The following is a 21,462-nucleotide window of genomic DNA, read 5'->3' as shown; positions in this document are numbered from 1 at the left end:
GTGGCATGCATGTTCACGCGAAATAATTCAAATATAAACACGGCAGAATACCTAGAGAAAGCATAGCTCGTGGAAAATCGAATGACTGAAAAGTCAATTCGGAAACAAAACTATGCGGCGTGTAAACATATCCACCAACACACTGAAGCTCGGCACTCGTTTTCGCCGGTTTTCCTAATTAACGAAATACATTCACACATATTTATTTACTTAGAAATACAATATAATTGTTTACATGTGTAAGTGAAATAAATTACTGTGCTATGAAATTTATGTTCTCCTGTGTGTGTTTAGGTATTTCGAGCACTAAAATTGGGAAAAGCTCGTCATTAAAAATTTTGATACAGTGCAGTTGTAGAATACGGTTTTTAGAGGTGGTTCTGGTAAGTTACAGCTGATATAAAAGCATATTTCATCACGCAATCTTTTGGGGGCGCCTCCCTTTTTCTCAAACCTCTCTATGCTGTTTCCTTAAGAGATCATATACTGATCATATTTAGATCTTTCCTTTGAAAATTTTTATTTACTCAGAATTATACTCAGAGTTTCGGCATATTTTTCAGGAGTCGGTTTAAATTTTTAAGCAATTTAAAGTTTGAACACAATATCTGAAAATTCGTTAAGAAAAACAACGTTTCCTTTCAGAAAAATTAAATTATAGGAATTCAGGATGTTCTAAGAACCCAGCTCTTTCGAGTCTAGTTACTTTCTCTTACAGTGATTGCAAAACAAAGCTTGGACAAGAGAAGTAAACTTGTGCTGGAATAAGTTTAGTCATTGGCCGAAGAATACCGCAATTTCATGAGATCCTCATTGAAGCTGATGTTATTTCATAGCGCAGTTCCATATAATTCAAATGGATAGTTATACAAAATGTAAATGTTTACGTAGAACAACTAATGGCATTTTATGAGAGAATTTAACTTTTTATCAATATTGTTTGCCTTTCAAAAGGAGTAAGAAAAATTTGATAAAACTGCTGGAGAAATAGTTCTATTCTTTATGGAAATGAGATTAAAGCAAATTGGCGTAAAAAGATAGCAAAATAAACCAGAGAGAAAACGCCTGATTTTGCTATAAAGTCCCACAAATAAAGAAAGTATTCAGTAAAGGTCGTGAAATCATCGAAAATGTGTCTCGCGGGAATCGTCCATACATGTCTGTTAACAGCTATAACAACGAAGAAATATTGCTTGAAATCGTCATTGAGTTGACCGTCCTTGGCCGTATAAATAATCCGGGTCTGTTCCGGGCTAAGTAGATCCGACTGTCGTGTGAATGGTGAAACCCGACTGTCGTCGCCGGCGGAGATTTTTGTGTTCTGAAAGAGATAGCAGAGGATATCAACATTTCTTATAGATCGACTGAGCACAGTTTAGTTAATGATTCGTATATAAATCGTGCCAATGTTACACTCGTTCCAAAGGACTTAAATCTTTTCCAAACGCCAAATCGAGTAGAGGTTGCAAAAGAGAAGCTGCGGACCCTACAGGTATATTCATCAAATACATCATTACTTGTGACAGATATGGGTTTATGAATGTTACGTTAAAACTATTTGAAAATCTAGCGTAAAACGTTCGAAAAAGTGCCAAAACCTAAAAAAAACTGAAGGCACTGAAAGCCATTCAGCAGAGACTTAGAAGTATATTTAAAATTGTTTGTCTCAGGAAGCTATTTAGAAGACAATTATAATTATTATTATAAAAAATACTTGCAAGTTTAATTTCTTTTTGTTAGCCCAGGTCAATTTTGATCAGGTGGCATTCTTTACTATTAAACAATTTTTATTACTCATAGGAGGTTCGGTCCATACAATGTCTTTATTTTTAATTAAAGTTCAGTTATATGGGCTGGTGATCCGTCTTGCCGCTTTGTTGTGTGCTAGTCGAAGTACCGCAGAAGTCTTGACAAATAGTTAATATTAAATTTCTGTCGAACCAAGATTTCAAACAAAACTATGAACCTAACTGAGGGACATCCGAACATGATCTTTAGAAATGCAAATCAACCTCATTGTTTGACAATTTCGTTTACTTTCCTTTAGAAATATTAACACCAACATCATTTTGGCAAATGCTTCAGCTGCTTTGTATTCGATTTTTTTGCTGCACAAATTAGAAGTTGTGGATTTTCGACCGTTTCTCGATTGCTTGATCTTTTGTTCGAAGGCTATGTTATTAGTCGACTTTCTATAATATCAATTGACCTTCTCGGAGCTGAGATTCGCTGAGATTAATTGATTACTTCGTTCAGAATTAACGCGAATAATTCATGAACGATTTAGGTCTTTATATCAAGAAATCCGTTGGATAGATGGAGCCATACATAGTTGTGGTAAAGGTTAGGTTAGGTTAGGTTAATCTGGTTGGCTAATAAGCCACACATAGACCAGTTTTGGTCCTTCTGACACCACATGCAGTTCAATTTTCAGGTCCAATAGGAGTAGCCAGCCTTAAGAATGCCTGCGCTTTGCGCGAATTTAATTTTAACCAATGTATCATACCGTGGGGACCCAAAATGCTTACAGCGCCAATGCACTAGAGATGATCCATTACTTCCCAGGTACCTTGCTCTAGACATTTCCTGCAGTATTCTTGATCTGCCAGCCACATTCTGCGGGCGTGTGCAGCCATCAAACGGTGACAGGTTAGTATTCCGATCATGTTCATATAGTCTCTTCTATGGAGTGCCAATAGGAATTATGTGTACTTCCGATTTACCGTTTTGTGCATGACTTTTGCAGCCTTGCACCCAGGTAGCTCTTCCATCAGGTACTGATTTTCTTTACAATGCTTCTGTCCAAATCATCGTATAGACAATGCATGGGTTTCTCAATGTTGATCAATGTCAATGTTATTTCAGGTGTTAGCCGTACACCATTCTTGGTAATCTGGTTCTATATTTTGAAGTTGCTTGCTTCTGGTAACACTTTCCACTGCTGCCCTGCTTCTCAAGCCACTTTTGGCCGATATGCGATTGACTCTGGAATTGCCTGCAGTTGCAATCAAGGCCAGCTCCGCAGCTTTTGCAATAGCAAAGACCTCAGCTTGTAGTATGTATACAACAGTAGTCCAGCATCTTAAAACTTTAATGTAAAAACTGGAATAACAGCAACTGCAAAGTCTGTCAGAATGACATCAATAGACATAAATAATTTTCATCATACAAATATTTGATGTGTTGAAAAATGTATTATTGTTATTAACCTTTTGTTTATAATTTTTACTTTTTTTTTTGAAAATTTTAAGTAGCAAAAATATTTATGGACCACATGGTCATTTATATTACAGAACTTTATAGCCTATTATTATCGCAACTAAAATGTTTTCACGGCAAATAAAAAATTCCAATTGGAATAAGACATTTTTATTTTCACCATTTGACTAGTTAGTTGTAAAATAATAATTTAATTTCATCTTGAACAATAAAAAGTAACATTAGGTACAGTCGTTATGTGCGGTAAACACGATTTAAGTATAAATATTGCAACTCGCTTAAAAAACTACACTCGATTTAATAAAAAAAATTGGATTTCAAGTTCCCGAAATGTACTACATCCAACGCAGATTTCTTCTGCTTTCGTTTTTCACACCACTGTACAACATCCAAGCCAGCACGGCGCCAGCGATCTGAAAAAGCAACAGATAAACTCAGATATTTAAAGAAAAAAATGTAGATACAATTCACGCCGTTGCCACTCACCTCGCCAATAATCAAAATCCAACTGACCACGCTGAACATGAGCATCTTGCCCGACAAGTACTCCTCGAACTTCGCCTGGCAGCCCTCGTTGTAGATGTTATCGACGATTTGACAGTTGCGGTCCTTGCAACACGTGCGCGGTATGTCGTGTTGTATGCGATGATAGTCGTCGGTGTTGTTGACCCCGCAGCAGTGCAACTATTAAACGTACAACAACAACAGTTAACAATAAAAAAATATAAATTAATGTTGATTGATGCGAAAAGGTGCGGTAAGTGTAATAAACTTGATGACATTTCTATTTTTGGTGTCTTAATGCATGTATGTATGTATGTATTTGTGTACTCGTACATACCCAATTCTCGTAGTAGGCTAAGGCGCCCGGCTCTTTCAGCTCGTATTCCCAGAGCTCCTCGAAGCCGTCATGTACGCTGCCCGCCAGCCCATCCTTGGTGCCTTGTGAGGCCATCGCAGCCAAAATGAGTTGCAAAAGTATCAGCACTATCAAGCTGATGATGTACTGTGTGTGTGTGAGTGTGTGAAAGCATAAAAAATAATTACTTTATTTATATTTCTCTACAAATACGCTAGCATGAATTGCATTTTATGCATTTATTGTACTTACAACAATCAGTTTTTTGCGTGACTCGTGTATGGCCGCCAAACAACCGAATATCGAAATCACCACAATTATGATGCCCAGCGTAATTATGAGTCCACCGGCTAAATTCTCACCATGATCGATGTTGTTGTTGGCAGCGCTGACCAATACAAAAATGCCAAATGCGATTACAACAATGCCGAGCAGCTGAAAAATAATTGCCGTTATTATTCAATTAGCTTAACAAAAATACATAAAACTACGAGTATACAAATAATGAGTTGAATACAGGGTGTGACAAGATGTGACTTAAAAATATAGACATATGAATATCAACCAAAAAATCCTTTTGTATATAGTATATTAGATCTAGAAAAAAGAAGGGTTACGCTATATGGCGTTTAAAATATAAGATTTTACACTGAAAGTACTTATAAGACTGTTCATTGATTTCTCGACTCAGTATTTTTGGAACACGCGTCAAAGCAGGAAAATATGCCATAATATTTTCTGTTTTTCTTCGAAATGGGTGAAAACACAAGCCAAGCAGCTAAAAATATGAATAAAGTTTACAGTTCTGATACTGTACTGCTTTCCGATAATTTCGATGTCGAAGATGTAACACGCGCTGGATAACCAACTGACGAAAATATGGATAAACTAAAGGAAATCCTCGATTCCGATCGTCATATAAGAGCACTGTTTCGATTATCCAGGAGTTAAACATAAGACTTTTTGGGCCGTATTTCCATCTGCAAATCACAACAAATTCCATACGTTTCTAAAGCGAATGATGTTGTTGTTGTAAGGGTTATCTAGTTAGGATAGTAAGGTTCAGATAAGTTGTTATCGAGGCCATCCAACGGTAGGCACAGGAAAAATACCGTTTCGACGGGTCGGACCATAAGGTGAGGGGTGTCAGATGCGTAGGGTTAGCTAGAAATGCAAAGAGATGTTCCGTATCCAGAATGAGGCTTCGCAAGGGTAACTCCCAATTCTCGCGGCAACTCGAACTCTTCGTCTGCAATGGGCGGTGCTTTGACTCCAAGTACGCCATTCACTGAGAGGGAGTCGTTGAAAGTGTTTATGGATCCACTCTGAATAGCGGCCAGTGCATGTTTGAAGTCTGTTGCGTCCGAAGTCTGGTCGGCGTATTGTTTTATGTCGCCGACGATGTTAAGTACGGACCTCTTGATGCTCCTTATAGGCGGTTCCGCTGTTAGTAGGTGACTGCAGGGATGATTGCTAAGAAAGCACCCAGCAGAAAGTGCTTGGAGAGGAGTTCATGCTCCTTAACCTTCAAAGGGAGACATGAAGAGATATTTCGTTGTACTCCGAAAGCAGAGCTAGTGTAATTGCATCATATTCTTGATTTTTTTTTAAGCGGATGGTTACTGTTGATGAAAAATGGGTCACTTACTACAACGTCAAGCAAAAACGAATACGTGTAATTGCATCCTTGGTGGGAGGCATATACCCCTGAAGCGGCTGTATTGTAGGTTGGTATTCGCCCAGATTTTTTTTTAAGAGTTATTGTGCTATATCAGGTGCCAAGTCACACACCTCGATAGGGACTTGCTGGAGGCTCCGTGAACTATGTTGGTATAATTGCATGCATCAACTTTATAGTTTGGGAGTGATTACTACCTATTCCTGTCTACAGCGAAAAACTTGGCTGTTGAAAAATTCGATGCATGAAAAGCATGTGGAAATCGTTAGTAATAATATTGATGCAAAAATTATGGATTTCTTTTTACTAGAGTTTTTATAGTTTTTGTTTTTAATTATCTGGCATTAAAATGGCAAAGTAAATATATGCCAAATTACTGGCCCCACTAAGGAGTAATTTTTACTGCTGTCCTCAAAGGGCATATGCTTTTCGAATGATGTCTTTGCGAAGATAAAATTTTTATAGATACTCTGTAATAAATAACAATAATATTTCTGAATACTCTTCAGTCTTTGAATTTGTCTTATACTTTTGGCTTATATCTTTCTTAAAAATAGTGATAGAAACTTAAAGATGCACTTTTCCAGCATTGTTAATTATGGTTTCCTATGCTTTGAATTTCAAATAATGAATAAATATGTAAAAACTAGTAAGCAAAAACTGAAAATGCACACAATTGGATTAGCTCTTATCTGTTCCACGACCCTTAATATTTTTAGAAAATACTAAGGGTATGCCAACTAAATCTAGTCTCATCACTAATTTTTGCTTTCTGCAAAGATCACTCATGATTTCTGTCATACTCCTATTTAAGTGCATTATTCATTGACAATTCATTATGAAGTTTCAATCTTCGAAATATTCTTAATGTTGTTTTCAATGAACTCCTTAAGATTAAAACACTATTAGCTGCAAACAATTATGCTAAAATCTGATTAAAGGCAGGTGTTTACAACAAAAATAAAAGCAGCAAGGCGCAAGTGATGCAAAGAGCAAAAATAATTTGTTATAAACACGTTCACCATAGATTTATAAATAGCAACATACCCTGCAGGAAATCAAAGTACTCTGGCGGAAATGCCAACGAAGTTGCTCTGCTATATATGGAAAATGTCACCGGCATGATAAGAACTTAGACAAAATTGCAAAATATTTAAATTTTTATTGGTGAAGTTATCAAAATAAGAAAAAAAATATATAAAAGAATATTTTGTATTAAAACAATTTTTCTTTTTGCTTACCCATCAGGGTTGCATTAAATGTCAAAAAAGTTAGTTTACTAGCAAAAAATATTATGCAGCGCTAGCAATAAGGGTCTTGAGCTGCTTTAGTTTTGTTTTCTTGGAGTTTTATTTGCAATACTGCAGAATTTTACTTAGCTCATCAGCGTAAAATATTTGTCTTTAAAAGTTCCACATTTGTACACTCTTTAAGAAAACTAGCAATCCGAAAACTGAAGTTTTTTTGAGATTTTTCTCAAATATGTGACGACAAAAACCTTTCGACTAACACAGTTACTAGCATAACAACACTTTACACTTTGAAAGTAATGTAGTACTGAAAGTAATGTATATGGCACCACTACAAATTTTTCCAGCAGGGTACGCGAATATACTTATAAATGCATATGCCGTACGCGCTGTATTACTCCCCACTGCAATTAAGGTCGTACAAAAAAAAAAAAAAACAAAAAAACAAATTAAATGAAAATACATAATACTTTAACTATTACTCACCGTAAATATGAAATTTAGCAACAACAACAAATGCTTTGCTGTAGTTTTACCTAAGCCCATTTTGTCTCCTTTGAAATTTTGATTTTTTAATAAAAAATATTCGCCGTTAACTTAGTTGATTTCCAATTTAATTCATTCAGCTGCTGATGTAACCGTATTAACTCACTTTTGTTGGTTTGCCCTGACAAAAATGGTAAAACAACTTGCGAAGCTTAAGGCTTTTCGCGCACTTGTGGCAGATTTCGCGCTTTTCCAATATGACGGCAATTATTTTAGATGGCAAATTTACAGCTGCCAATTAGATACTTGTAAAATAGCTGAAGCGTTGAGATTCCACACGTTTTTTACAACACTTTTAGAGAAAAAAATTTTGTTAACCCTTCGTCACTCACCACTCGCCTCAATCACTGCGCCGGTGTCAGCGCGCGTTCGTAAACTGACTGAAAACACTGCATTCAAAATTTAACAAAAATCCCACATACTTATTCTATATTATATGGAAATCTATAGAATTTTATACTTTAACAATATTTTTATTTTGAAACGCTCATGCCCGCGTGCATGTGTGTGTATGTATGTATAATTGTGTGTGGGCACATTCACTTGGTGGGGGAGATCGTGCGACGCAAATGAGTTGTTGGGCTAAGGCTATGTGCATACTGCAGCGACGATCAGACCGTAGAAGGGTTGACAGAGTTCACTGAAGAGTGATGTGAGAGCGTAGAACGAACGAAGATCAGTTGCTGATGAAAAATTAAACTTGTTTTAAGGTATGATTTCAAAATTTCCAATTAAAAATTGTCAATTTGCAGTCTGCATAAATATTTAGGAAAAAAATTCGAATAATTAAAAAAATTTAAATAACATTTTCATTAAACATTTTGTAAGAAAAATAAAAAAAAAATTAATTTTCTATTTATTTTAATGTTATAATTTTTGTGCGGTGCGTTCACATTTTATAAAAAAAGTTGTGAAACATTTAGAAAATATATTCTTAATATTATAAAAAACGCTAAAAAATATATGCGAGTATATGCATATCTTAAAAACACGGTTTCATTGAAACTGTTTTCACATCTGCTATAATAATAAAAATAATAAAAAAACATTCCTAAAATCATAAAAAAGTAAAATTTTGCTCCATTTTTTTTATATTTTCTAAAAAAAATCCAAACTTTGTTAATAAAAACAAAAATTTATTTCGAAAGTCAGATAAATATTTAGAAAAAATATTTTTAATATTACAAAAACACCATTGGAAATGCATTTTCTTTAAAAATTTTCAAAAAGAATTTCAAAACTTTCCAATTCAAAAAATTTAAAATTGAATGCTCTATAAAAATTTTTTAATAAATTCTAAATTTTCTAATAAATTTTATTAGTAAATATTAAAAAACTAGTTCTAAAAATACGAAAAAACTTAAAAAAAAATTATTAGACATTTTCTAAAAACAATATGAAAATTATAAAAAGAAATTTTAATTTTTCCTGCCATTTTCATTCACATCCAAATCACATGTTCTAAAAACAAACTCAAAATTTTCCATACAAAATTAAATTTAAATTGTCTAAAATAATTCAAAATTTAATAGACCGTGTAAAAATTTGGAAAATAATTACAATAACATGAAAAACATTTAAATTTGATTTTCATTAAAAATTTTCTAAAAAAAAAATTGTGTTTCCAATAAAAAAAGCAATTTCATTAAAAATTTTCTAAAAAAAATTGTGTTTCCACTAAAAAAAAACAATTTCATTAAAAATTTTCTAAAAAAAAGTTACAAAAATCAAAAAAAAAATCTTAAAATTTTTCAAATTTAAAAAATTAAATTTCATTAAAAATTTTCTAATAACAATTGCAATATTTTTCAATTTAAATCAAATTTTAAATTTTAAAATATTTTTAGTGGCTAAAAATTTTCGAAAAATTAAAATTTTATAAAAGTATGCAAAACTTATATTGCTTATTAGAAATACGTAAAAAATATCATTAAATTAATTAAAACATTTTTATGCTTTTCGCTATCAACTCTGCATCACTTACACTATGCCCATAGCCTTAAGCGCCACTCTATATGTAATTGCTTTGACGCTGGCAGCGCTAGTGCGGTGAGCGGGCGGCGAGGTCGTGTTGATCTTGCGCTCGCTCAGCGTGCACAATTCACTTTTACTGCTCATCCGTTAGCTGTTTGCCTTTGTTGTTTGTTGCTGCTCAGCTTCATTGTTGACTGGTTGAGGCTTTTATTTGACGTTGTTGTTGTCACTGATCACCGACTGTTGACGCTTCTCAAATGTTAGCTGCTACTTGTGTTAGCTTACTGTATTTAGCTCATTTTATTGTTGTTTTTTTCTTGTTTTGTGTTCTAGCAGCTCTCATTTGTGACACCTACTTGCTGCGTTAAGCTTTTAGTTGCAGCCTTTAGATTTGTTTTCATTTCGAAAGTTCGCTAAAATTCCGTGACAATGTGGAGCAGCAATAAGTCTGAAATCATTGCTGCTTGCGCATTGATTTATTTATCACTTGTTCTCATTCGCGCTCTCGCTTCTTCTCACTCTCGTGATTTTTCTTTTCATTTGCATTTCCAGTTTCACTTTTTATGGCTTTTATGTAAATTTATTTAATTCGTATGCGTCAATTTTTGTGAATTTGTTTTTTCAATTTTTATTCTAATTTTGTTTACTTAATTTTCTTTGTATTATTATTTAGTTTTTATTTTTTTTTTTGGTTTTTTTTGCGTAGTATTTCCATGTTTTTCGTTTTCATTCATTTGTCGAACCGACTCATTTTCATGGTCAATTTTCAGCGGATTTTGGTTTATTTTAGTCATTAATCAAACACCAGCTGCTTTGCGTCGCTGTGAAGTGATTTTCTTCTCTTAATTGCGTCACGGGGAACGCAGGCGAAGTGCGTGAATCATCTTTAGTTTTTTTTTTTAAATACATAAATAAAATGTACATATGTATGTATATCGATCAAATGTACTCAGGAACGGGACGAAGTTAATGGCTTGAATGTCAGATTAGCGACATTCTCCAGTAGCTTTAAAAGTGTGAAATATTTTATGACGGTATACCACCGGTAAACAATTAAATTCAAAGTGGATACATCTTTGGAATATTAATTGATAATGAAGTCGGAAACCAGAAACATCTGTTGCATGTAAAACCATCGAATTTGAGAGAAATCTTGACGACTCTGCAAAGCTGTGTAATGCTTTTCTAATCTATGTTTCCAAGCCAAGCCGGAGAACAATTGTACAATTCTCTTGGTATTTATGCCATAGACAATTCGCAATAATGTTCCATGTTGCTGATATGAAATATTGCGTATACGTCGTGGAGTATCTTTTGAATATGAAGTTGGACATTGGTACTTTACTTTACTAGTGCTTTAAGTTCTAATGCTTATGTTCTACATACAATTCAATGAAATAATGTTCCTCATTTTTACTACAACCTTTTCAAATTTCATTTAACTATGGCTTTTGCAATGTGATCCATTTAAATCATTACATTTACATTTACTTGAAAATAAGAAAAAAAAAACGTGTTTTTCGTTATTTCTTCATGATTCATTTTATTTAATAAACAAATAACCAAAGTGAACATTTATAGAATTTAATGTATTAATCGGACATTTGTCTGAAAAATTTTTAAGTCCCTTAATCCGGTAGTCAATTTCCAAGAGGATTCCCGAAAAAAATTTGTCGCGAGAGTTTTTTTTTTGTTTAAAATTATCTCTCAAACGCAAAACTCAAAAACAAAGTATTATTACAATAGATGAATACAGGTGATGATTGAAGGACTAGCCTAAATTAAATTTTTGATAAAACGGCGGCAAAAAAGTCGTTTCTGGGAAGAAATGTAAGCTTCAGGGTAGTTGAAAAAATTGGAATTATTCTCAAAAATTTTAATTTTTTTATCGTTATCTGAAATTATTTCTAAGAAGGTCGTGTTAAAATTACAAGTCGTTCATTCAAGCCGTTTCAGAGAAAATTTCATCACTGATTTTGAAAACAGCGTTATGAGAACAACTCAATAAAAGTTTTGAGAGCCGTAAATATTAGGGTGCATCAAAAAAAAAATATTTTTTTTTTCGTTTGGTACTCTGAAAAATAGGTTCCTAGACGCCTCTAAGAAAGCCAAAAATGGAAGAACATTTGGTCAAATTTAAATAGGAGCAATGACATGGAACATTTTGTCGGTGTGGATGAAATAGTGGAATAAGCAAAGCAAACTGGTTTCGATGAAGTAACTCTGGAAGACGTCGAAGAAATAGAGTAATAAAGAGCAGAAAAAATAGCAAGACGAAAACAAAAACATTGACAGCAGTGATTTCAAAGACGAGTGTTTCATGTCGTAAGATTAGTAACTATATAGAAAGTTAAAAAAATAATAATACACAAAGGAATAGGATCCGATTTTCTTCCTCCACGACTGTACTTGCCATGAGCGTGAGCGCAAACTGACTAAATTCGGTAGAAGGCGTTCCGATATTCGTCTCCGAGCACCTGGAGATTCAGGACAAACAGAGCAGAGCAGAGGTACGCGAATGAATTCTGTATGAAACTTGGTAAATCTACGACACAGACGCTTGATATGATCAAGCAGGCTTACCCGCACGTTGCTTTAGCAAGAAGTGGTGTGTTTCGGTGGCACCAGGACTTTTCGGAGAGCCGGGAAGAGGTCTCTGTTGAATGAGCAAATCGAAAGTAAAAACGATACTCATTGTCTTTTTTGACATCAAAGGCCTCCTGGACAAACCGTCAACGCCAAGTTTTTCGAGGAAGTCCTCAAAAGCCTCAAAAGAAGGGTCAAACGGGTCCGACAAGACATCGCACCACGAGAACGCCCCGGCGCACACCGCCTTTCTTGTGAACAGCTAAATAACCTAGGATGGCATCCCAACGCTTCCGCAGCCGCCACATCCCAAATGTGGCCCCCCGGACTTTTCTTTGTTTCCTTCCCTGAAAAGGGTGATGAAAGGCAAGCATTTTGTGACGACAGAAAGGATCCAAGCGGCATGTACTTCGGCTCTCAAGGCTATTCTAGAGAATGTCTTCCGAGACGCCTTCAATGCTTGGAAATCGGGCGACGCAGAAGAAGTCTATTTTGAAAGTTTTTAAAGAATTGTAACGATTGGTTCAATAAATTTTTTAAGTCGACTTAGTTCTATTGCTTTCAGGACAACCCCTGTATGTTTAAAATCATGAAAAATTTTTGAATTCGAGTTTATTTTATTTCAAGGTTACCATATAATTGTGTTACTTACAATTAAACAACAATATTTTTTTATAAAAATTATATAAGAATGTAACTAAATTTTTTAGGTCTAGGTTTAGCTTGCATAACAATAATTAGCTAATAATTTACAATATTTTTCCTAATTTATATTAATAATATATCAATTCAACATATGTATATATATGTGTGTGTGTAACAATACTATGCAGTGCAAAGGAACGAGGTATTTGCATTTTGTGTTTAGCTCTCCGCACTCCTCAGTTGTAGAAACGAATGCGATCGCGATAATCTCGGATGCTATCAAGCAAAATGCAAGCGAACACCGAGCCAATTAACTGTAAAAGCCGAACATTTCATTAAAATTATCGCGTTCATAAAGATTGCTTTGAGCACACTTACCTCCGTGATGATCAAACACCAACTAATAGTGTTGAAGCTGCTCGTCTTCTCAGTCAAATATTCGCCAAATTTCTTCTCACAACCATCCACATAGAGATTTAGAACGTTCGTACAGTCTTGGTAGCGACAGCAGCTGGGCGGCGGAACTTTGTCCATGAGAAAATAGTCATTGGCGCTGCTCTTGCCGCAGCACTGGAGCTGTGGGGGGAGAGTTAATATGATTTTAGAAGCGAGAAAGTGGATAAATATTTGGGTTATAGAGGACTGCTTTTTATGACTGCTTTCTAGGCGTGTAAAATGATTATGTTTGTAGGTAATGAATCACTTATAAATCTTACCCACTCTTCATAAAAAGACAATGTTGTATTTTTATTCGCATTCCGTCTATCCCAGAGTTCGTCGAAACCTCGTTGTAGGCCACTTGAGAGACTGCCGCTAGCCGCCGTGTAGCTAATGCTCACGAGGAATATTTGTATGACCAGCAAAATAACTAAAATCACAGCATACTGGGGAAAGATAGAAATATATTAACATTTTTTACTTATCTATCTTTGATATTGCTCGGCAAGAATACCAGTTTTTCGCAGAAAATGCAACCCTGCGCTTTTTAATTTAGACTACTTTGCTTTTAAGACATGTATGTTCTCCAAACTCCAGACTTTTCGCAATTTTCAGATAAAAAGACATTATTAACTGATACTTTAAAAAATTAGATAATGGACTTTAGCGAATTAGAATTCCTTTGAGGTTATCTAAGGCTCCCATGGTTTCGAACATTCGAGTTAGATTTAACGAAGAGAGCACAATGCTCTGGACAGAGAACCTAAGGTAATCAGGAAGTAGGTTGTATGTTCTGTACTCTCAGTATACTGAGAAAAAAGAATGTGGAGAAGAAGGTTAATTAAATACTTTCCGATGTAAGATCAATGTTCGATAATACTCCTAAATCTGTAGTACTGAATCTCTTTGGGTGTTATTGATGAACGCGATGGTTGATGAACTTGATGGTTTAAAATCAAGAATTAGAAGAAGACAAAAAATATCATTCATTATCCAAAAGAAAACTTCATTTTCTAAAGCATTCAGCTGGTGATAGTGAGCTCAAAACTTGTGACCTACATATTTCAACTTCAGTTCTCGACAAATGAAAAAGCCTAAAACACCTGTATAAACAGTTACTTTGAAACTATTTCGGTAAAACTATCCAAACAATTAAATGTAACTCTTTTAAAGTTTCACTTCTCTTTGATATGTAGAGTTATAAGCTTAGATTAAGCGGCCCTTTGGTGCAGTGGATAGCACATTGGACTTCTAATCCAAAGGTCGCGGGTTCGATCCCCGCAAGGGCTCTAGAAGATTCTATTTTGTGCTTAACAGGCTGCTAAGTCTTTGGATAGCCCTCCAAGGATTGTACCATTCGAAAATAGAAGAATTTAAGCGTGTTGAAATCAATTCAGACTTCGAGAATTCTCAAAGTATGCTTTTCACTCTTGAAAGATATAATTTATATACTTCGATAATGAATCATTACTTACACTTATCAACATGCTTTTGGACTCCATGTAGGTAGCAGCACAGCCAAAGATCGCCATCACCAGTAACACTGCGCCCAGGAGTACAATGACAGTGGCGACCAGGGTTTCACTGTTATCCACATCTATTTCTCCAATATTACTATGTAGCCAAGCTCCGAACCACATTAGTATAACACCCATGATCTAAGGATAAAGCGTAAGAATGATAGAGAAATTAAGACTCAACAATATTAATTCTATGTATATATGGATATGGGTTACAAAAACAAAGGTCTTAAAACTAATGAGTGCAAATGTTTATTGTTGTTGTTATTATTTAAGAGAAAGAGAGAATTTAGTTTAAGGAAAGATCAATTAGCAAGTATGGAAATTATGAAATGAGAAAAAGAGATATAAGGATAATAAGACAGGTAAAGAAAGAATCAATTTTGGTGGTATATGACTATATGTATATGGGTTAAAAAAAGGCTACTTGATATAACAATCTGATCAGTTTTGATCCGTAGTACCAATAAGAAAAGTAACATATTAATATATTTTAGTGAAACATTTTCTTATTGTCAAATATCAAAATGCGCATAGGTTCTAATTTTTATAAGCCTCGGCTGAGATCGGCGTTAGTGCTTCTAGCAAATTTTGAGTTTTCCATTTTATGGCCGTCCGTCCGTACAAGCGGTACGAGTCTTGAGTAAGAACTAAGATATCTTGATGGAACTTGGTATGCGCGTTCTTTAGCAAAAACGTAAAGTCGAGTTCGGGGATAGGCATAATCGGACCACCGCCACGCCTACAAAACGCAATTAAACGAAACCATATAAAGTGCCATAAATTGGTACGAATGGTACCTTCGAAGTGTGTCAACTTTTAATCAAGACTTGTTCAAATTGAACCAAAACTGTTCAAGCCGCTAGGTACCGAATCAGTGGACCCCAGTACCTTTGGTTAATTTTTTTACCGAATATATCGGTCAATATGTGGGATACAGGTATTATTGAAATTTAGGGATAATCCTTTCCTAATGGTATATCAAAAATTGATTGATTCTGGTCAAAACTTCCCTTAACTCCCATATACCAAATACAATGATTTTCGAACTTCCAGAAGACTTTACAGCGCACATATATCCAATATGTGAGTTATCTCAATAAAGTTGAGAGAGCGTGTTTTTCTTATAACGGTTCATCTTTGTGATTGCTTAGAATGAATAAATTCGAGTGAAAACTCGTCCTAGACCCCATAAAACTAACAAGCTTTATGTACCTAAAGGTTTTTCCCTGGCTTTAATCCTTGTAAGTTGCAAGAGTATGAAATGTTCGGTTAGAACCGAACTTAGCCATTCCTTATTTGTTTTAGTTAAAGCATTTTTATAAGATAAAAACTTGCCAACAATATTATCGATATAGAAAAACTACGGTTTTGAGTTATACTAAGTTTAAAATCGGTTTATCCTAAACTAAAGTCACCACGGCGAATATCGCACGCAATGGAACGATGAGCTGTATGAGAATACGACGACATTGACATAGTTCAGCGAATTAAAAGATAGCGGCTACGAATGGACAAAAACACTCCAGCTCTAAAAGTAGTCGACGCAGTACCCATCGGAGGAAGCAGAGGAAGAGAAAGACCTCCACTCCGTTGGAAAGGTGGAAAAGGACCTGGCTTCGCTTGGGATCTCCAATTGGATCAAAACAGCGCTGTTGTAAACTTGGATGTACGCGATGTCTACGCCAATCAAGAAGAAGGAGAAGAAATTGGTTGAATCGTTATGTATAAGTTTGTATGAGAAGATGTTTTATAGTATACATATGTCAACTTTTGCTTTTGCTCTGTCCGCTCCACATTTTTTTTAATCAAACATACCAGTAATATGCAAATGACGCTGTCAGTTCTGTAAATGAAGTTTCGGCGCTTCTTCTGTATCTCTTACTGTTTCATTAAAGACCACTGAGACAGCTGTTTAAATAATATTTGAATGAACGCAGCTGTGGAGTACTTCTGTTCCGTATTTATATAATTTTACTTTAACATTTTTGACTTTCAAAAGTTAATTTTTGGGCTTATTTTTGAATATTTAACGGCCCTTTGGTGCAGTGGATAGCACATTGGACTTCTAATCCAAAGGTCGCGGGTTCGATCCCCGCAAGGGCTCTAGAAGATTATATTTTTGCCAATAGGGATCTAATCTCTTATCATTGTAAAGAGGGAGACATCCTGATCATTGACCCTTGGTCTGTTGTTAAGCTGAAGCTGATTTCAAAACTTGCTCCACCCTTTGGCTTTAAGAAATCTCCATCTTAAAATCAGTTAACAAGGCTTTAAATTTATACTGCGAAATCATGCTTATAACCTCTAATCTTCTTATGAATAGTCGAAATGTTGACTAGCTGGAATAACGCTTCCCTCGGAGGTGAGATAATATGCTAATAAGGATTACTATCTAGTATGGATACAACAGAGGCAAGTCTCACACAAATACCCATAAAGTTTTGATATAAAATGTCTAACTTCAGTAGATATTACCGACTTTATCTGGACAACAACTTCTGCTTGACCGAATGCTGAGTGGCGGGCAGTAAACGAAGGGACGAAAGACAGTGAGAGAGCACAATCTTTCGAATTTAAGGGAGGGCACAAAAGAAAGTTAAGGCTGGAAATATTGTTTGACGCAAACTGTCAAAATTATTAAAAGAAGATGAAATGGAAACGTCCAGGCATTTCCACTTCAATTGTCCAGAGTTACCAAGACTGTGGTGGAAACATCTCGGCAGTCATATATTCAACGAACCAGGTGAAATAGCTGGAAGCGATATATGTATGTAACTTCAAGAAAATTGTGACAGACTCAAAGCGCTTTGCCGATTTTTGAGATTTTTTCCGGTCAATACATACGGGTGTTTAGGTATCACAAAGGACAAGCGGTCTCTGAGAGTCCTTCTCGGTCAATACTTAGTTGTATTTAGGTATAACAATGGACCGGCGGTCTCTGTCATCCAAGTGGCATACTTTTTGGGATCGACTTTTTAACCTAAGGTCCAAATAAGCTTCGGAAAAAACATTTTTTTCTGTGTACTTTTGATTGTGAATCAAGTATACAAAATCATTGCTTCCTAACCCCTGAAACCACCTCTGACCCATTTGAGTAAAGGCTATGCGACTACGATTTTCTATATTTATATTTGAAAGTAACGTTTTTCTTTCCCAAATCCCAATAAAATTTGCCACCACTGTACCCAATTCTACTTTGAAAGCTTTCTCTTGAAAGCTCATAATCGCCCAAACTTTTAAAGTTTGCACAATTGTTTTCACAAACGGTTTTTTAAATGTTGCTCATGAACGCTTGCGATGCAGAAAGAGGGAAGAAAAGAGCAAACAAAAATGTGAAATGACAACAAAATATAAAAATAAAATGTTGAAGAAAACAATAAATGAAACTTAAAAAGTAGCAAAAAGGCTCGCATACAGTAATATGTGTATGTGTTTGTGGCCGATTGCATTAAAAATGAGAAAGGCGAAAAGAACGGTCACACTTTGCAGTTTATTTTTAAATAGTCGCACACAATATGACTAATTATTGTCATCAGCGTCTGCAAGCAATGCGCCAAATTGGCAAGGTAAATAACGGAAAAGTGAAAAGTTTTCTCATTGAAGCGACGTAATTAAGTAAAAGAGGATATAGAAATTTTAGAAATTAATTAAGTTAAGGAAATGCATTTAATGCAATTTTTTTTAAAGGGGATTGGTGTTTGTGTGAAAGGCACAGTGTGCAAGATTCATTATCTTATGAATGCAGGACTCAGTGGTGAAATAGTGATTATAATCATATCAATTTCTTATATAATGATATACGTATTACTCGAAAATACTAAAAAAGCGATAATTGCTGAATTATTAAAACAAGAGGAGAGTGATATATAATTATAAATATCATATATCAAATATATAGGTAAACCAAATATGATTGAACAATGAGCTCACTTCTAAATGAAATTCACATCTTTCTATCTGCTTCAACGTTTTCAGTCACTTTATGTACATATTTTTCCAATAACTAACTCTAAATAGCGTTTGAATAAGGAAGAACACGACGTACATATGTTGTCTCATACCCAAAGTGGATTGAATCAGGACTTAACTTCTCTTAGCAGCCATATGACCAGCATATATATTTCGGACCTTTAGTTTAACCAATTAACGAGAATATCACTATATTTTGAATATCTTGTTTATTGCACACACTATGTTTTGGCATCAAAAATAGATTAAATTGACTCAACTTTCGCATAGACTTCTTATATCCAATATAATAGTTCAAGTCCATTCAATTGACTCATATTATGGAAATGGGTTAGTTAGACATACTTATATAATATATCAATAAAATAATATAAGAAATTAAGTTAACATATACAGCCTCCCTATACACCTTATTCCGAATATAAGTATGTATATCACCATATGTAAGAAATGTTAAACAAAATTTTTAAGAAGTTACATGGGCTTACGGGTTTAAAAAAATCAAATTTTTTTATTGTCTTATTAAATTCTACAACACCTCTAGAATGTTTTCCTACACTTTCAAGTTGATCCGAGTAATAGTTTCGGAGATACAGCCTTGATAACTTGTGTGCTTGAGGCTAGCTAGGCTAGCTAGGCTAAGTACGCCGTCTTTAAACGCGTTTTTCTCGTAACTGTGTTTTTAACTACTCAACTGAACTACTAAACCGATCATCATGAAATTTTGCACAGGTCTTTGAGATACAATTCTTAGATTTTTTTCAATTACAAATATTTGAAGAAAAAAATTTTGCGAAATTTTCACTGAAATATTTATTTTTTTGTAAAAATGTTTTTCAAAAATCCAATTTTCATTTTTTTTTCCTTCAACCAAGTTCTAAGTTAAGGTTTTAACTGAAACAAGTCTTTTTTCACTTTAGATGATCCTGTATGGAGTTATCCTGCCAACGCGTGCGCATCTTTTTTCCGAGTGGTCACAGGAGATGGCATCGCAATGGCCGAGTTTAAAAAGCTTGTTTCCAAAAATTTCAAATTTCTTTGTTAATAGTGTATGTTCGTAACAATAAAAAATTCTAATAAAATATTTAATTTTTTATATGAAAAAAAAATTTGAAAAAAGCTGTTTTTTAACCGAGGAAACCCATGTGATCCCTAAATCTTCCGCTTCAAATAATTACCGGATATGTTTTTTAGCTTCCTTCCGGTTAGTTTATACTAAGATAAGATAAACAAGATAAATTGATGAGGATTGCACAGCGATCCATAGTCTATTGTGCCCTCCCTTAAATCACCTTAAGTCACCCACCTAGCCCCAGCATATTGATAAATTCCAATATACAGCGATGCAATCACTATTTGAAAACATGGATCTGAGGGTCTTTAGCCTTAGTTTGCAGACTGCTATACAGTCAATTAGCAGGTGTTCTGGAGTTTCAGTGACCACAGTGGCCAGTGTAGAATGCGCCAAGTAGCCTGAGTTTGTCCTTGTCAATGATCACAACATGTTTAAACCGGCTGAGGTTGTAAACCAATATTTTGGGTTATCTTTCCAATATCTTTCTCTGCAAACTCCTTCTCCCTTGCGGAGCAGCTCATTAATGGTACGAGGACCCACCGCGGCGAAGGGTTCAGGTCCTGCTGCGGAGCGGTCGAGCTCATCAGACAGATACCCGGTTTGTAACAACCAGAAAAAAACACCGCAGACCCTAACAACCGTCTGTCGCGAACCAATCTCTCAGTTTTTGAGATATCGATCTGAAATTTTGCAAACGTTCTTGCTTGACCAAGGAGCTGCTCATTTGTCGGAACTGTCGATGTCGGATCAATATGGCATATAGCTGTCATACACACTGATCGATCCAAATCAACTGCTTATATGGAAAATTTTTTTATTTGATGGAATACTTGGCTTATATTATTGCCCAAAATAACCTATATTTCAACTTCGGTGCGGCCAAAGTTCTAAAACTTGTTTTATTTCACAATTTTTTCTTCAATTTTCAAAATACTTACAGCACAGATCGCATTAAATACGAATAACGTGACTTTCAAGCGCTTCCTGGTGCAGCGAAACATTTTCGTATGTTGAACAGCTGTTGTCTATATCCTTCCGCCAACAGTCTCTTACAATTTTTTTATATAATATATCGATGTAAGTGGGTTTATATATATTTTTGAAATCAATTAAACACTTATTGTTGTCAAAATAATACTGTTATTCGCATTTACTCGTTAACTGCTCGCAAATATATACAATATATATGTAAGTATGTATGTATGTACAACAATTGAAAATAAAAACAATTACACAATCGATTCTAACGAATTCCGTTACGCTAAAAAATTCACAAGACACTGGCTGCTCTTACAATACTAAAGAGTGATCGTCACCGGCGCATCCGCGGTCACTTTCGAAGCGCGTTCACGTAGCTTTTTAAACTGAATCGACAATAAGCAGCAACAAAACGTCAAAGTGGCCCTGACGATCTCAACTGATCTGCTCTGTTTTGCGCTGCCAACCGTTGTAGTACCTTTGCGGAGCGATGAGCTCAACGATGACAAAATTTCCGATCGCCATGTCATAAGAAAATCTTGAAAAACCAAAACAACAACAAAACAAAAATTCGAAAAAAATAAACTGTCGACTAATTGCTAATAATTCTCTTCGGTATTTTCTGCTTTCCGCTATTGTTTTTATGCTTTCACGCCCTTGTTGTTGTTATTATTGTTATTGTTGTTGGCAGCTTTATCATTGGCAATAGAAAAAATCTGCTG

At 34.9% G+C, this 21,462-nt stretch overlaps 2 protein-coding genes and 2 non-coding genes across 4 annotated transcripts; 2 read left to right on the top strand and 2 right to left on the bottom strand.

The window, feature by feature from the left end:
* Window positions 1-3,353: 3,353 nt before the first annotated feature.
* LOC126754790 (tetraspanin-9) lies at window positions 3,354-7,983 on the bottom strand. The gene is made up of 5 exons (XM_050466913.1): window positions 7,493-7,983; window positions 4,331-4,513; window positions 4,061-4,225; window positions 3,706-3,903; window positions 3,354-3,632 (listed from the first exon to the last, which is right to left on the bottom strand). The coding sequence occupies exons 1-5, from the start codon at window positions 7,550-7,552 to the stop codon at window positions 3,555-3,557; spliced, it is 684 nt and encodes a 227-aa protein (XP_050322870.1). The 5' UTR covers window positions 7,553-7,983; the 3' UTR covers window positions 3,354-3,554.
* A 4,789-nt stretch (window positions 7,984-12,772) lies between these two features.
* LOC126754785 (protein late bloomer) lies at window positions 12,773-21,187 on the bottom strand. Its single transcript, XM_050466901.1, has 5 exons — window positions 20,701-21,187; window positions 14,671-14,853; window positions 13,474-13,641; window positions 13,136-13,333; window positions 12,773-13,071 (listed from the first exon to the last, which is right to left on the bottom strand). The coding sequence occupies exons 1-5, from the start codon at window positions 20,761-20,763 to the stop codon at window positions 12,994-12,996; spliced, it is 690 nt and encodes a 229-aa protein (XP_050322858.1). The 5' UTR covers window positions 20,764-21,187; the 3' UTR covers window positions 12,773-12,993.
* On the top strand, window positions 14,413-14,485 carry Trnar-ucu (transfer RNA arginine (anticodon UCU)). Its single transcript has one exon. It is a non-coding gene; the product is annotated as a tRNA-Arg (tRNA).
* Trnar-ucu (transfer RNA arginine (anticodon UCU)) lies at window positions 16,750-16,822 on the top strand. Its single transcript has one exon. It is a non-coding gene; the product is annotated as a tRNA-Arg (tRNA).
* Window positions 21,188-21,462: the final 275 nt, after the last annotated feature.

The sequence above is a fragment of the Bactrocera neohumeralis genome, chromosome 4, assembly GCF_024586455.1.
Source record: "Bactrocera neohumeralis isolate Rockhampton chromosome 4, APGP_CSIRO_Bneo_wtdbg2-racon-allhic-juicebox.fasta_v2, whole genome shotgun sequence".
Classification (NCBI taxonomy): Eukaryota; Metazoa; Arthropoda; class Insecta; order Diptera; family Tephritidae; genus Bactrocera; species Bactrocera neohumeralis.
The sequence above is the reverse complement of the archived record's forward strand: the minus strand, read 5'-3'. Positions and strand labels throughout refer to the sequence as shown.